Below are 12,503 nucleotides of genomic sequence, written 5' to 3' on the forward strand. Positions count from 1 at the left end.
ACAACTTATCCATAAGTTGTACAAAAAAATTATATTTGGTATTTCTATACAAAGGTTAATCCAAAGGTCCGGCTTGACGCAAACATTTAAAAAAGAGACAGTCAATTCAAATAACGATGGGCAAATTCGACACGACCGGAGATAGGCACGGGACCAATGACTTTACGTGCTCTCCATAGCATAGCAGTGCACACACTACCAGCTTGCTAAGTACGGACAGCTACTGAGAAGTATTAGATGGAAAAACTCAATTACTTATGAGTCCTACCTGTTTTTGAACCCAAAACCTCCCTGTATATCTGATCTAAAAAAATCTTACGAAAGCAAATATTTTATGAATTGTCATTTAACAATTCAATATTTATTAAGTTAAGCGACTACCATTTCGGAATGTAAATTCTACGGAAAAGAAAAGAAAGAACCCGGTGAGAAACAGTAGTTAGTCTTTTTCAACATTTAAAAATACAAGTACCTACACATATTGAATACAGAGAGAGGAACTAAAGATATGTAGTTGTATATAAAATTGAGTGACAATAAGAGGGCTTGCACAAAATCTAGTACTAATTCAAACAAATTTTATAATTAAAATCTAAATTTTAAAGGAACTAAGATATCTATGAAATAATAACAATATTAATATTTTAGCTCCAAAAGGAAAAAGAAAATGATTCTGAGTTCAAATCCAGGATGAGAACCATTGTATTCATGCTTAATTTCTATATATACATTTCGTACATATATGGTATATTCATACATCTCGTATTTGGTGAAGGTAATTTTCAAGAGTCAAGTTTAAGTAGCGGATAAGAATTTGCCACGTATATCCCTTCCCTTATTCGAACAACGTGGTAAAGCAAAATCTTTCTCCTTAGTAGGGGGATTAGATCCAATTCTAACAACGGGTTATTAACAAGCTGTAAACTATCTACTTTTTATTGTTAAATAAACATATAACACTATGTGTAGCCGCTTAGATTATACTTTCAATTCCAAAATCAACTCTACTGCCACTCAAAAAGCTATTCCATAACGAATGTCATATCGACGACCAATGGTATTTTATCAATTCCATATCAAAGTTGTATCTATTATAATTTATCTGTTTTTACTCTTCTTATACTTGAAAAGATATACCTAAAAATATGTGTGTCTTTTTGATAATATAATATAATAATATTATATATTTTAATTAATATATTTTAATAATATTATATTTAATAAAATATTCAGTAAGCTGTGTTTAACACAATTAGTCAAGAAAATCTCTCTAAAGATTGAAAATTATGATAACAACTGAAAGTAGCTACTTCTTTACATTTTACATAACAATTTGTGATGAATTACAAATACATACTTTCTGTACTAAATGAGAATCAAATCTCGGCTTTGAAAGTTAGAGCATTTGCATAAAATTATCGTAAATACGAACACCTGAGTCATGAGTGAAAAAAAAAGTAGCAAAAAATTTAAACCGAGTATTTTTATCGACTAAATCTACGCCCGTACTATGTATTATGTCAACGTACAATATACATGAAATTGAGCGAAAGTGGACAAAAATATTTTAGTAGAAAGTTACAAAGGGGAAGATACGTCCAAGATTCGCGTTGCCTAGAAACCGATGCGTGAATTCAGCTTTGCTAAAATACACGTATAACTAATGCTACGTCATCGCTCGATTCATCACAATTTATTCATTGTATGTAGTTTATTTTATCGATTGAACCAGTAGGAAACTTGCAATAGAAAGTAAGAAAAACATGAAGACAAAGCACTTTGTAACGGGGTATTTCAATCTTCGCTTGTGCCCGGAGCAAAATATCAATAAACTGTGCCCTACCATGTTGAGAATGGAAATAGCTAAGGCATCGTACAAGCTGATCATTTTAAAATTCTATCAAATGCAATGAAAAAAACCGATGATTTTTTTTTATTTTGACAGGAAAATTATTTGAAAATTGATTTGATTTAAACGGTACCTATATGTTATTAGAATCAATCTAATAATAGATATAGGTACCGTTGCTAGGTTATCAGCTATGACATTATTACCACTACTCAGGGCCGCCGTAAGCGGGTGTGCAGCGCGTGCACAGCACGCGGGCGGCACGTCCAGGGGGCGGCAAATTGAGCAATACATCATGTACCTTATTCAAGTCATTATTATAATTCCCACAAATCCTTAAGTAGAATAAATTATTCAAAGCATCGAAAAATATCGCACTGAGTAAAGTTAAAAGTCCGTCGTCTGTTACCCTATGAAAAACTGTACTGTCGAAGTTAGGAGAATCCCCTTTATCAATTGGTAGATTAGGTATCCGTTACTTGTAGTAGGGTGTTGCTGTAGGGCGGCTTGAAGGGTATCGCGCCTTAAGGTATATTGATGCTCGAAATAGCAGGGCTACGGGCACCGTCAAGCCGGGCGCGGCCAGCGAACGTATGCCCATACGTTCGCTGTCGCAGGCGCAACGTGCTCAACGCAAACTTAGAGGAACAGCTGTAGGCCAAACATCGCCTGTTGAAAAAGGACTGAAAAGGCGTTAAATAAACTGAGAGCTAAGGGGCGCTCCTATGGTGGTTTGCGAGGGAAGCTCCGGACACACGGCCCTCCTGTTACCGAATAACTACCGACAGATCTCCTGCGACTGGTTGGGGAGCTATTTCCGGGAAACAGGGCGAGTCACTCAACCATCGATGCCCTAAAACATCCTGAAGACCCGGGCAATGGAGGCGGTGGTGCAAGGAAACGTAGTCCTAACGGTATCACCGGACGTGACGAACGACTTCAATAGTCTTCCTTTCTTTTATCTTATTTAATTTACGACATCCACGGGCTCATAGCTATGAGCACATATTCGCATATATGACCAGATATTCGCTTCGTTATCACGAGTTGCCTTCCTATCTCAGAAGCCGTTGGGGCATACCTCTAGGATCAGGTGATCCTTTGGGAGAGGGCGGTGGGCGACTTGTCCGGCGTCTGAAGTTGGTTTTGACTGGCTCCTGCGGGCACCGACCTTGCCCGGGATGGGTGTGTTATCCTACGCAGACGACGCCCTCATCACGGTGACGGGGCGAACCTTTCAGACGGCGGCCCTAAGGTCGGAGTGTCACTCACGGTGGATCGACTCGAGATGCTGGTCTTAAAGGTTTCTCTAACTAAAACGGAGGCCCTCCTAATACACGGTCGTCACTGAGGTCTCCTCGAGGAGCGTCTACCGCCCTCCAAGGGACGGTAATTAAGGCGCAGACACATATGAGGGATCAGGGCCTTATCCTGGATGGTAGATGGAGCTTCGGGAAACATTTTGTCCAACTCAGCTTGAAGCTCATCAATGCCAACGTAGGAGGACCTTAAACACCTTGCCTGCGTGCGCTCTATGGCATTGTATTTTTTTATTTATTGTAAATAAATAAATCCAATCCAATCCATCAGCCCATTTCCGTCCACTGCTGGACATAGGCCTCTCAAATTGCACGCCACTGAGATCGTTCTTGGGCTACTCGCACCCAGCTCCTGCCAGCCGCCTTGCGTAAGTCGTCACTCCACCGTGTCTTAGGAAGTCCTACACTACGTTTGCCGAGAAGCCGTCTCAACTCTAGAACACGTTTTCCCCAACGGTTATCGGTTCTGCGAGAAATATGGCCCGCCCACTGCCATTTCAGCTTATTAGTCTGGTGGGCTTTGTCGATGACTTTGGTTCTATGGGTGATCGCCTCATTTCTGATGCGATCCCGCAGAGAAATTCCGAGCATAGCTCTTTCCATAGCACGCTGAGCGACTTTAACTGTCCACGAGTCATGACGGGTAGGATGCACTGATTGAAGACTTTCGTCTTAAGGCACTGTGGGGTCGACGATGTAAAGATTCGACGTATTTTTCCAAACGCTGCCCAACCTAGCTGAATTATTCTATTCAACTCGTCCTCAAGGCTGTTTCCTACTACCTAATCGCAAAGTCTGCCAAAGGTACATATTTTTAAACAACTTCGAGGACGGTATCGTGTATCGCAATCGGTTCCGGTAGAACATGTTCATTGAACATGACCTTGGTTTTATTCAAGTTCATCGGTAGGCCGATGCGCACAGAAGAATGAGCCAACATCTGTTGTAGGTCCTGCAGCGTTTCTGCCATAATGACAATGTCGTCTGCAAATCTAAAGTGAGAGATGTATTCGCTATTGATGTTAATGCCACGTCCTTTCCAGTTCAGCGTCTTGAACATATCCTCCATTGCATTAGTGAACAATTTGGGGGAAATAAGGTCCCCTTGTCTCACTTCTCGATGCAATGGTATGGGATTTGTTTGCCGATTCTGTACTTGGACGGAAAATACACCTATTTGGTTGGACTCCCTTAATGCTCGTAACAAGGCTCTAATCTTATGGGACCGTGAGAAAAGTGCTGCTGACCCGCTTCGCCGTAAAAGACCATAGGAAGGGTTCTTCGCTATGGATGTCTTCTCCTCCCCCCATAACTGTCCCGGGGTTAAGGGTTTATGTACTCCGAGAACTCCCTAGGAAGTGGAGCCCCGCAGAGGTGAGCCTACCGTCAGAACTTCACGGTAGTATGTACAAACGATCTCGTGACATCCTCCGAAAAGACGGAGTGGGTGCTCACGTTGGGTTTTTAGTAGGTATTCACCCCACACTCCACCTCATGTGGAGGAAAAGTGGTATGTGTTTTTGCAGCGAAAGAAAGGGCGGCATAATAGGTATTGCACGCGGGAGACAGAACAGCTAGCGGCGGGCCTGCCACTACTGAAGAATTCGTGATATCTATCGATCTCTTTCTTTCATACCATCAGATCTCTGATCTTTCCTCTTCTCTTGCCTTCCCCGCGACTCGAAGTAGACGCTAGTTTTAACAAAATAAAGACTTTGCCGTAACGTTATGTATATTTTGTACGGCCTAACGATAAAAGTTTGAGAATATATTGTAAGAAACTTTATATTAATGTGTGCAATGGCCCTAAACGTAAAACAGTCAACAACAAGCTCCGTTGTAAGGTCGGGGTCGCGATCCTCATGAATGAGAGAGCAATTTCGTATGAGTTACCCGCGTGGTAGGAAATAAAATACGTTATTATGTAGACGATCATTTGAAGCATTGCATTCGATTTTATTCTTAAAGATATAAGTATTAAGACCGGTTTTTCAATGAGTTTACTTATATAAAGAATATAAAGGTAACTAGGGATGTGAAATTTCAAAAACTGTTTTTTGACACAAACTTATTTTGACTGTCAAAAAAAAACCGCTTAAAATCTACATTTTATTCAATATGTTTAAAATGTTATTAGGATGTATCAAACATAGAATAAAATATGATTTTCAAATAAATAAGATCTACCCAAAGATAAAACAAATCAAAATATGAAATGCCTATTTCATTCGTGGAAATTTTGTTCAAATCATTTGAGTAATTTTAACTATTGGTGCAATAAAGTATAAATAAATAAATAAACATTTTTGATAATGCTTTCCTTGGATTGAAAAATGATAGGCTATATAATAAAGTGTTACAATAGGACCATGTAGGATATAGTCAAGGAAAGAATAAAGAAATTTGAATATTCCATTTGATAATGGCTCTGCTATTTTGTACACTGATAATATATCTGCTATATCCCGCTACATCTACTATAGAGTCATAATAAATATATTTATGCAGACTATTTTAATAAGATAATTAAAACATTTTGTTAATTATGTTTATTTATATTTATTTTACAAAGATATAGTTATAATATGTACATTGTCTCCTAAGGTTGTTTCATGAATTCTCTGTTTCCTTGTACCTGAAACAACAAATCAATCGTAGAATTAAGTACTGTAAATCTAAATATCAAAACATACAGTGATATTTTTACTAGCTATTGTTTTTAACAATGGAAATAGATGAATACCAAAACACTGACAATGTTAAAGGAGGTTAAGTCTTGTTATGAGATAACAAAATGTATTGTATCAGAACATAGGTTCATAATATTCAAGAGGACTATCACATCACAAGTTGATCTTTATTCTGTTAAAAAGATCAAATTACACACTATTATTTTTTTATTTTTTTTAAGTTATAGGTTGGCAGACGAGCATATGGGCCACCTGATGGTAACCACACCATCAACAGACAATGATGCTGTAAGAAATATTAACTATTCCTTTCATCGTCAATGTGCCACCAACCTTCAAACCGGAACACAACAATACTGAGTGCTTATTTGGTGGAAGAATAACTGATGAGTGGGTGGTACCTACCCAGACAGGCTAGAACAAAGCCCTACCACCAAGTACATTTATTGCATATAAAGTAAAGTTATTGCATATATCACAAACCAATTTTGAGAACCGTTAAATTATATCTAGATAGACAACATAGAATATTCAGTTTACAAATCCTCATAAATCAATCTGACTCCATTTAATACAAGCTGATACAATTATACAGTAACAAGTATATTACTTACTTGCAATTAACACAGGTATAAAACACTGTTTGCCCTTCATCAGCTGATCTCAGCTGTAATGTAGCATAGGACATTCTATCGTTGCCACATTTAGGACACCTTCTTTCTACCACCGGGCCTTCTGGATTGTCCATATTTATAATGTTATCATTGTTTAAAGTTGATACAGTATTAAAATGTATTGTGTAATTGAACTTTATATTGCTGAAACCTAAAAAAATGTTGGTTTTAATAGAGTAACATAAATATATAAATAATACATATATTTTCACACCATGTGATTTACAATATTCAATCTTTGAGTTACGAAACTTAAGACACTATAATAGTACATCATTTTTAAATTATTGATTATTAATAAAAGCAAATAAAATACAGGTGATGAGGGTTATTAGTTTATGTTGTATACATGCAAGCTTTTAATAAACTTGTATGTAAATTTTCGTAAGATACAAATTAGAACTTACTTTCAGGGTCATAAATGGCTTTACATGCGTAACATTTTACAGATCCAAATTCTTGTAAAAGGGGCAATATAGATCCACATTTTGCACAAAATGCAGAAGTACTTGTAAATGGACCGGTTCCTTGCATTATAATACTTTGAATAACAATAAGATTATGATATATACTTCTTTTAAACAATAATGTTATGAAGTTATTGCTCAATTTTAGAAATCATTACATGAAATTGTATTTTGAGGTTATATATGTTGCAAACACAAAACATACATTAGTCCATTACAATAACATAAATGTTGCTATTAGTAGAGCTGTGAGCTGTCAGTATTTTAATATTGCCAATCTGAAAATTCAAATATCGTCAATTTAAACAAAACCAGATTAGATACAAACTAATTTAGCTGAGTATAACAAAAAATATTAATAGCAAAAATAATTGTAAGGTTGACAAAGGTTTAATTAAACAACAAATATATTGTTTTATATAATTATTAATGAGGAATTACGTATTATCTACATTAACACATCACTAATAATATCAACATCAAATAACTTAAAATACTAGGATATAAATCAAATTAAATTCTTTATTTAATGTCGTAGTTATTAAAATTATTTTACTGATTGATTGTCAAATTAAACACGACCACCGCCACCAGTTCCGTAAACAAAACACCCTGACCCCAAAAGAACTGGCGTGGTGCAAGAAACTCAACATTGCTTTTATTGACAATTTTGTTATTATTTACCAGGTGCTATCAACCATGAACTCACTAATTAAGATTTCACCCTTCGCAAATAAGAGTTCACTAACTTTGTTTTATTTGGCCACAGAAACAGTTTGAACGCTTTCTAAGATCCTGTTATAGAAGCGTACTAATAATATTGCCCCACGCAAGTTACTAACTCTGAGTCGAGTAACAGGAGTAACAAGTTTCTGTTTGTTCCATGTACCAATGCTAGAAGTATCACATTTTCTCATAAAACCATTATTATTTCTCAGTACATATATTTATGTATGTCTCAATGATACTTTGGCTCCTAAATAAACGAGTTAAAAGAAGTAACAGATAAATTATTAAGAATTCACAGTTGACACTTGACAAGTTGACACTTCACGATTCACATTTCACATCTTTATTTTTTTGTTGTGATGTTTGGGTCTGTGTAAAACTAAACCGATGTTGAAGCTTAAACATTAACCGTTCTTTGCATCCATAGTTAAAAATATACTTATTAACTATTATCTGAGTTAATTCTAATACCTGATTTAACACGAATTATAATATTGGCGTTAATTTCAAGGTTAGATAATGTTATTTGTAATATTTGCAATGTTTATATTTTAACCATAAAAATGTCACGATCGTGAATTCTGTAATACTTATATAGTGAGTGTACATTATAATTGGAAATTACAATGGAAGCTCTATCAGAATCCACCGATTTAACCTATCCACAAGCCGTGGATCCTACGATGCAAGTTGATCAGCCGATGGAAACTGACAAATTACCAATACAACCTCCAATACAGCCATCAGAAATAATTGGACCTCAAAGCGGTAAACACGAAGAGTTTTCGGTAGAGAAAGTATTAGATCGGAGAATAAAAAATGGCAAAGTGGAATACTTGCTCAAGTGGAAAGGTTATTCGAAGTAAGTATATACAAACTATAAGATAGTGAACTTACCGTGTTTTATTCCAAATATACTTCATTCAAGTGGGCTTTTACCACCATTTTTTAATCATCATTTAACTTAAGTCATATTTTATATTAAGTGAAGCTACCACTGGTTCGGTAAGTAGATTCTACCGAGATCCATCTGAACCTCTGTGATAATACAAGATACTTAAAAAACATTAGTAAATACAATTTGTCATTTCAAATTAATATTAAGAGAGGAAGATCTTTTGTAGCTTCTAAGTGCTCACTTAAGGCACTTAAGAAAGTCAGTCTATTTAGTAATATGTCATGAAAATTAATATATGGCAACTATTGAATGAGTTTCAGTCATGTCAAAAGAAGATATGTTTATTTACAGCTTTACAAGAATACATTTCCCAAAAAAGTTTGCTGTTGTAAATGGTGTTAGAAACCTAATGCCTGCAATAAAAATCTATCTAATTGCTTTTTCTCACGACAGAAACACTATTTAATTTTTGTTCTAAAACTCTCAGGTTTATGTAAGTACTAAGCTAGCAATAAAAGATATTGTGACTAAGATATATAGAGGAATAATGAATTTGGAAATTTATTATGAAATGAAAAACATTAGCCTTGTTAGTGCAGTAGGCATTACATTTCTTACTATGAAACGAGCTACTGTTACATTGTCTAGTCAGTTCTAAACATAATTGTCTACTTGAGAATTGATATACTACTGATGATGTATAAGCAGTAGCATAAATTTTATATTGTCATGTTGCCACTTTCAATATTTTGTAGCCACTCAGTAATTTGTCCACTTAGTTTATTGGTAAAACATATTATTATTTTTGACACCTTTAATTTGAATTTGAAAACTACCCTTTACTTTGTTGTACTATAAACAGTTTATGGCTTGGAGTTGATTTCATAATTTGTGAAATATAATCTTAATTGTGAAAGAATCACTTATAAAAAAACATACGCATATGAAATCATATGTACAATATATTATGTACCTAAAATAAAAGACATTAATTTTCGCTCTTTTAAACATGGGGATTTGAACTAATTATGTTCTTAAATTCCATGGATGAAGCTGTGCCAAGATTTGCTAATACAAGAACAAGTTTTTTCAGTGAGGATAACACATGGGAACCAGAAGATAATCTAGATTGCCCTGATTTAATATCAGCATATGAAGAAGCTCGCCTAAAGAGAGAAAGAGAGGTAGCTGCACCTCCTGAGGTTGAGGAGGGGCATTCAACGCGCAAACGAGCAAAGAGGGGAGATAAGAAAAAGAAAGTTGAGGTAATTGATTTAGTTCTACTATTTTCCACCTTGATGTCCGAAAGTCCACAACAGCGCGATTTCTCAGACATTTTCTGCCTCGCACAACTACTTTGTGGAACCAGCTTTCGCCGGCGGTTTTTCCGAACCGATACGACATGGGAACCTTCAAGAAAAGAGCGTACTCCTTTCTTAAAGGCTGGCAACGCACCTGCAAGCCCCCTGGTGTTGCAGATGTCCATGGGCGGTGGTAGTCACTTTCCATGAGGTGAGCCTCCTGCTCGTTTGCCACGTATGCCATAAAAAAAAAAAAAATTTTAAATTTAGTGTCTCATTTCAAATAAAAAAAAAGTAAAGTAACATCCTATAAATATGACACTGCTGGGCTCCTCTCCAATTAAGGAGAAGGTTTGGAACATATTCCACCACATTATTCCAATGCGGGTTGGTGGAATGCACATGTGGCAGAATTTCGATGAAATTAGACACATGCGGGTTGCCTCACAATCTTTTCCTTCACCGCTGAGCACGAGGTAAATTATAAACACAAATTAAGCACATATATATAGTGGTGATTGCCTGGGTTTGAACCCGAAATCCTCAGTCAGGATGCACGCATTCTAACCACTGGGCCATCTCGGCTTAATTTTCAAACTTTTTTGTCTTCACATTTCCTATAAACAAAAAGTTTTAAGTCTAGTGACCAATTGTTAAGTATTCATTGTAATTATAATATTACATTAAGTTTCTGATACAACATAAATACCATTTAAATTTCCATATTTTTGAAAGAAATTGTTTATTAAAATAAATAAATATGTATACATTTTAATTACAGGAGGTAGAGAAACCAAGAGGCTTGGCGAGAGGACTACAACCAGAGAAAATTCTGGCAGGGCAACTTTTCCATGGCACACTATACTTTTTAGTAAAATGGTAGGTTGTGGTGGTTTTTGGTTTAATATCTAAACGTTAAAGAAAGCAAGTTCCATTAGTTTGTATTCATCTTGAATATTGTTATGAAGTTTATGCTTTGTTTTGTATTTCTTTAAATGTTGGAAATAATAGCAAAGAATTACATGAAGAACCAAATACTAAATAAATATTTTGATAGGAAATGATGAATGATAAAAAAATTCAGTTAATTTCAGGTTTAAGAAATTTATTACTCATAAAGAACCTTACAGTTCACTTTACAATGAACACTACATATATCTTATATACAAAGTTTCTTTTTTGTGGTCAAAAATATAATTATTGCACTGCCTATGTGGTTCATGTGGCTATTGCCTGAAATTCATATTATCTTGCAATTATTTGGTACTTAGTAAGACATAGGCTTAATGTATATTTTTTTATAAATTGTAATCTTTTTTTATAAATATTTGTAAATAATTATGCTATTATCCCTAGGCAAGACTGTCAAGAAATGGATGTAGTCCCAGGACACGACTTAGGAGAGTCATTCCCAGACTTTGTGATAAACTACTATGAACAGTGTGCCCCGTTCAGTGTAAGACATGCTGTGGGAAGAGTGCCGAGGGCTGCCCCAGAAGTGAGTCCATCTTTATAACACTAACACTGTTAAATGACCTTATAACTAGAATGTTATATGTATTATGGATAAGACATTTTATGGCATTTATTTTTAATTCATTATTTACTCCAATGGCCCATCCACTAAATATGAGTGTTTTTGTGAGTTGATTCATTTTGGCATAAGACTGTCACCGTCAGATTGAAACAGTCAGAAACTCTGGATGAGTTGGATTTTAGAATAAAATCTTTACAAATACATTCTAAACTTGCTTGCAGCTTCCGATTGTTTATCAATTTTCTTGGTTAATATCTTTGTTTAATATTGTAACAAAATTAATTTTTTCAGCTTCCACCACTGGAAACTCCACAGACTGATACTGAAACCCCAATGGAAGTAAGCCAGGAAGATACTACCACTACCACACAGACAGGTAGCTGTACTAATTTTTTAATTATATTGCAGCACTTATGCATTAGTTTTTACAATTTTTCTAATTTTTTACTATTAATTTTGATCAGAGTAGACCTCTTTAATAATCAGCATGTAATACCTTCTTTATAATAAAAAAAAAAATTGTCCTAAATTTGAAAATCGAATTTTAATATTTTAAACCAAACTGTTACAGAAGAAGCTCCAGTTGAATTGCCCGCTCCAGAACCACAGCCACCGATATCAGAACCTGAAAGTCAATCCATAGAGGTGCCAGTCAACTGACTCGCGTTTTACAATGCCAATAGTAAAGACTATTGACGTCATTCAATAACTGAGTTAAAATTATATTTGTATTTGAGTATGTACCTTAAATTATTATTAAAGGTTACATTCTTAAGCTTCGAAGATACATCCTATATGCTATTTAAAAAGATTAGCTACTATTGAGTCCATTGATGATGATTGATTTGATGATCTGATGGTATGACTATAGACAGACACTAACGCAGATGGCGTTAGTGTATGTGTTAACTGAATAATATTTAGACTTCCTATTTTCCCACAAAATACTGCATTTTTATGTTTTGAACTGATATCATTAACTTGGTAGGGCTTTGTGCAAGCCCGTCTGGGTAGGTACCACCCACTCATCGGTTATTCT

At 35.3% G+C, this 12,503-nt stretch overlaps 2 protein-coding genes across 3 annotated transcripts; one reads left to right on the top strand and one right to left on the bottom strand.

The window, feature by feature from the left end:
- Positions 1 to 5,726: 5,726 nt before the first annotated feature.
- Positions 5,727 to 7,239, bottom strand: LOC124535167 (DNA-directed RNA polymerase I subunit RPA12). The gene is made up of 3 exons (XM_047111265.1): positions 6,940 to 7,239; positions 6,473 to 6,683; positions 5,727 to 5,803 (listed from the first exon to the last, which is right to left on the bottom strand). The coding sequence occupies exons 1-3, from the start codon at positions 7,064 to 7,066 to the stop codon at positions 5,779 to 5,781; spliced, it is 363 nt and encodes a 120-aa protein (XP_046967221.1). The 5' UTR covers positions 7,067 to 7,239; the 3' UTR covers positions 5,727 to 5,778.
- Positions 7,240 to 8,158: 919 nt separating this feature from the next.
- Positions 8,159 to 12,274, top strand: LOC124535136 (chromobox protein homolog 1-like). 2 transcript variants are annotated; one of them, XM_047111218.1, is made up of 6 exons: positions 8,159 to 8,590; positions 9,711 to 9,891; positions 10,709 to 10,806; positions 11,284 to 11,425; positions 11,756 to 11,840; positions 12,036 to 12,274. In XM_047111218.1, exons 1-6 carry the CDS (start codon positions 8,355 to 8,357, stop codon positions 12,122 to 12,124), a joined length of 831 nt encoding a protein of 276 aa, XP_046967174.1. In that variant the 5' UTR covers positions 8,159 to 8,354; the 3' UTR covers positions 12,125 to 12,274. The 2 variants fall into 2 exon arrangements, with proteins under 2 accessions (XP_046967174.1, XP_046967175.1); XM_047111219.1 differs by having other exon boundaries at positions 8,163 to 8,590; positions 9,720 to 9,891; positions 12,036 to 12,271.
- The last annotated feature ends 229 nt before the right edge of the window (positions 12,275 to 12,503 follow it).

This window comes from Vanessa cardui, chromosome 14 (genome assembly GCF_905220365.1).
Source record: "Vanessa cardui chromosome 14, ilVanCard2.1, whole genome shotgun sequence".
In the NCBI taxonomy this organism is placed as follows: Eukaryota; Metazoa; Arthropoda; class Insecta; order Lepidoptera; family Nymphalidae; genus Vanessa; species Vanessa cardui.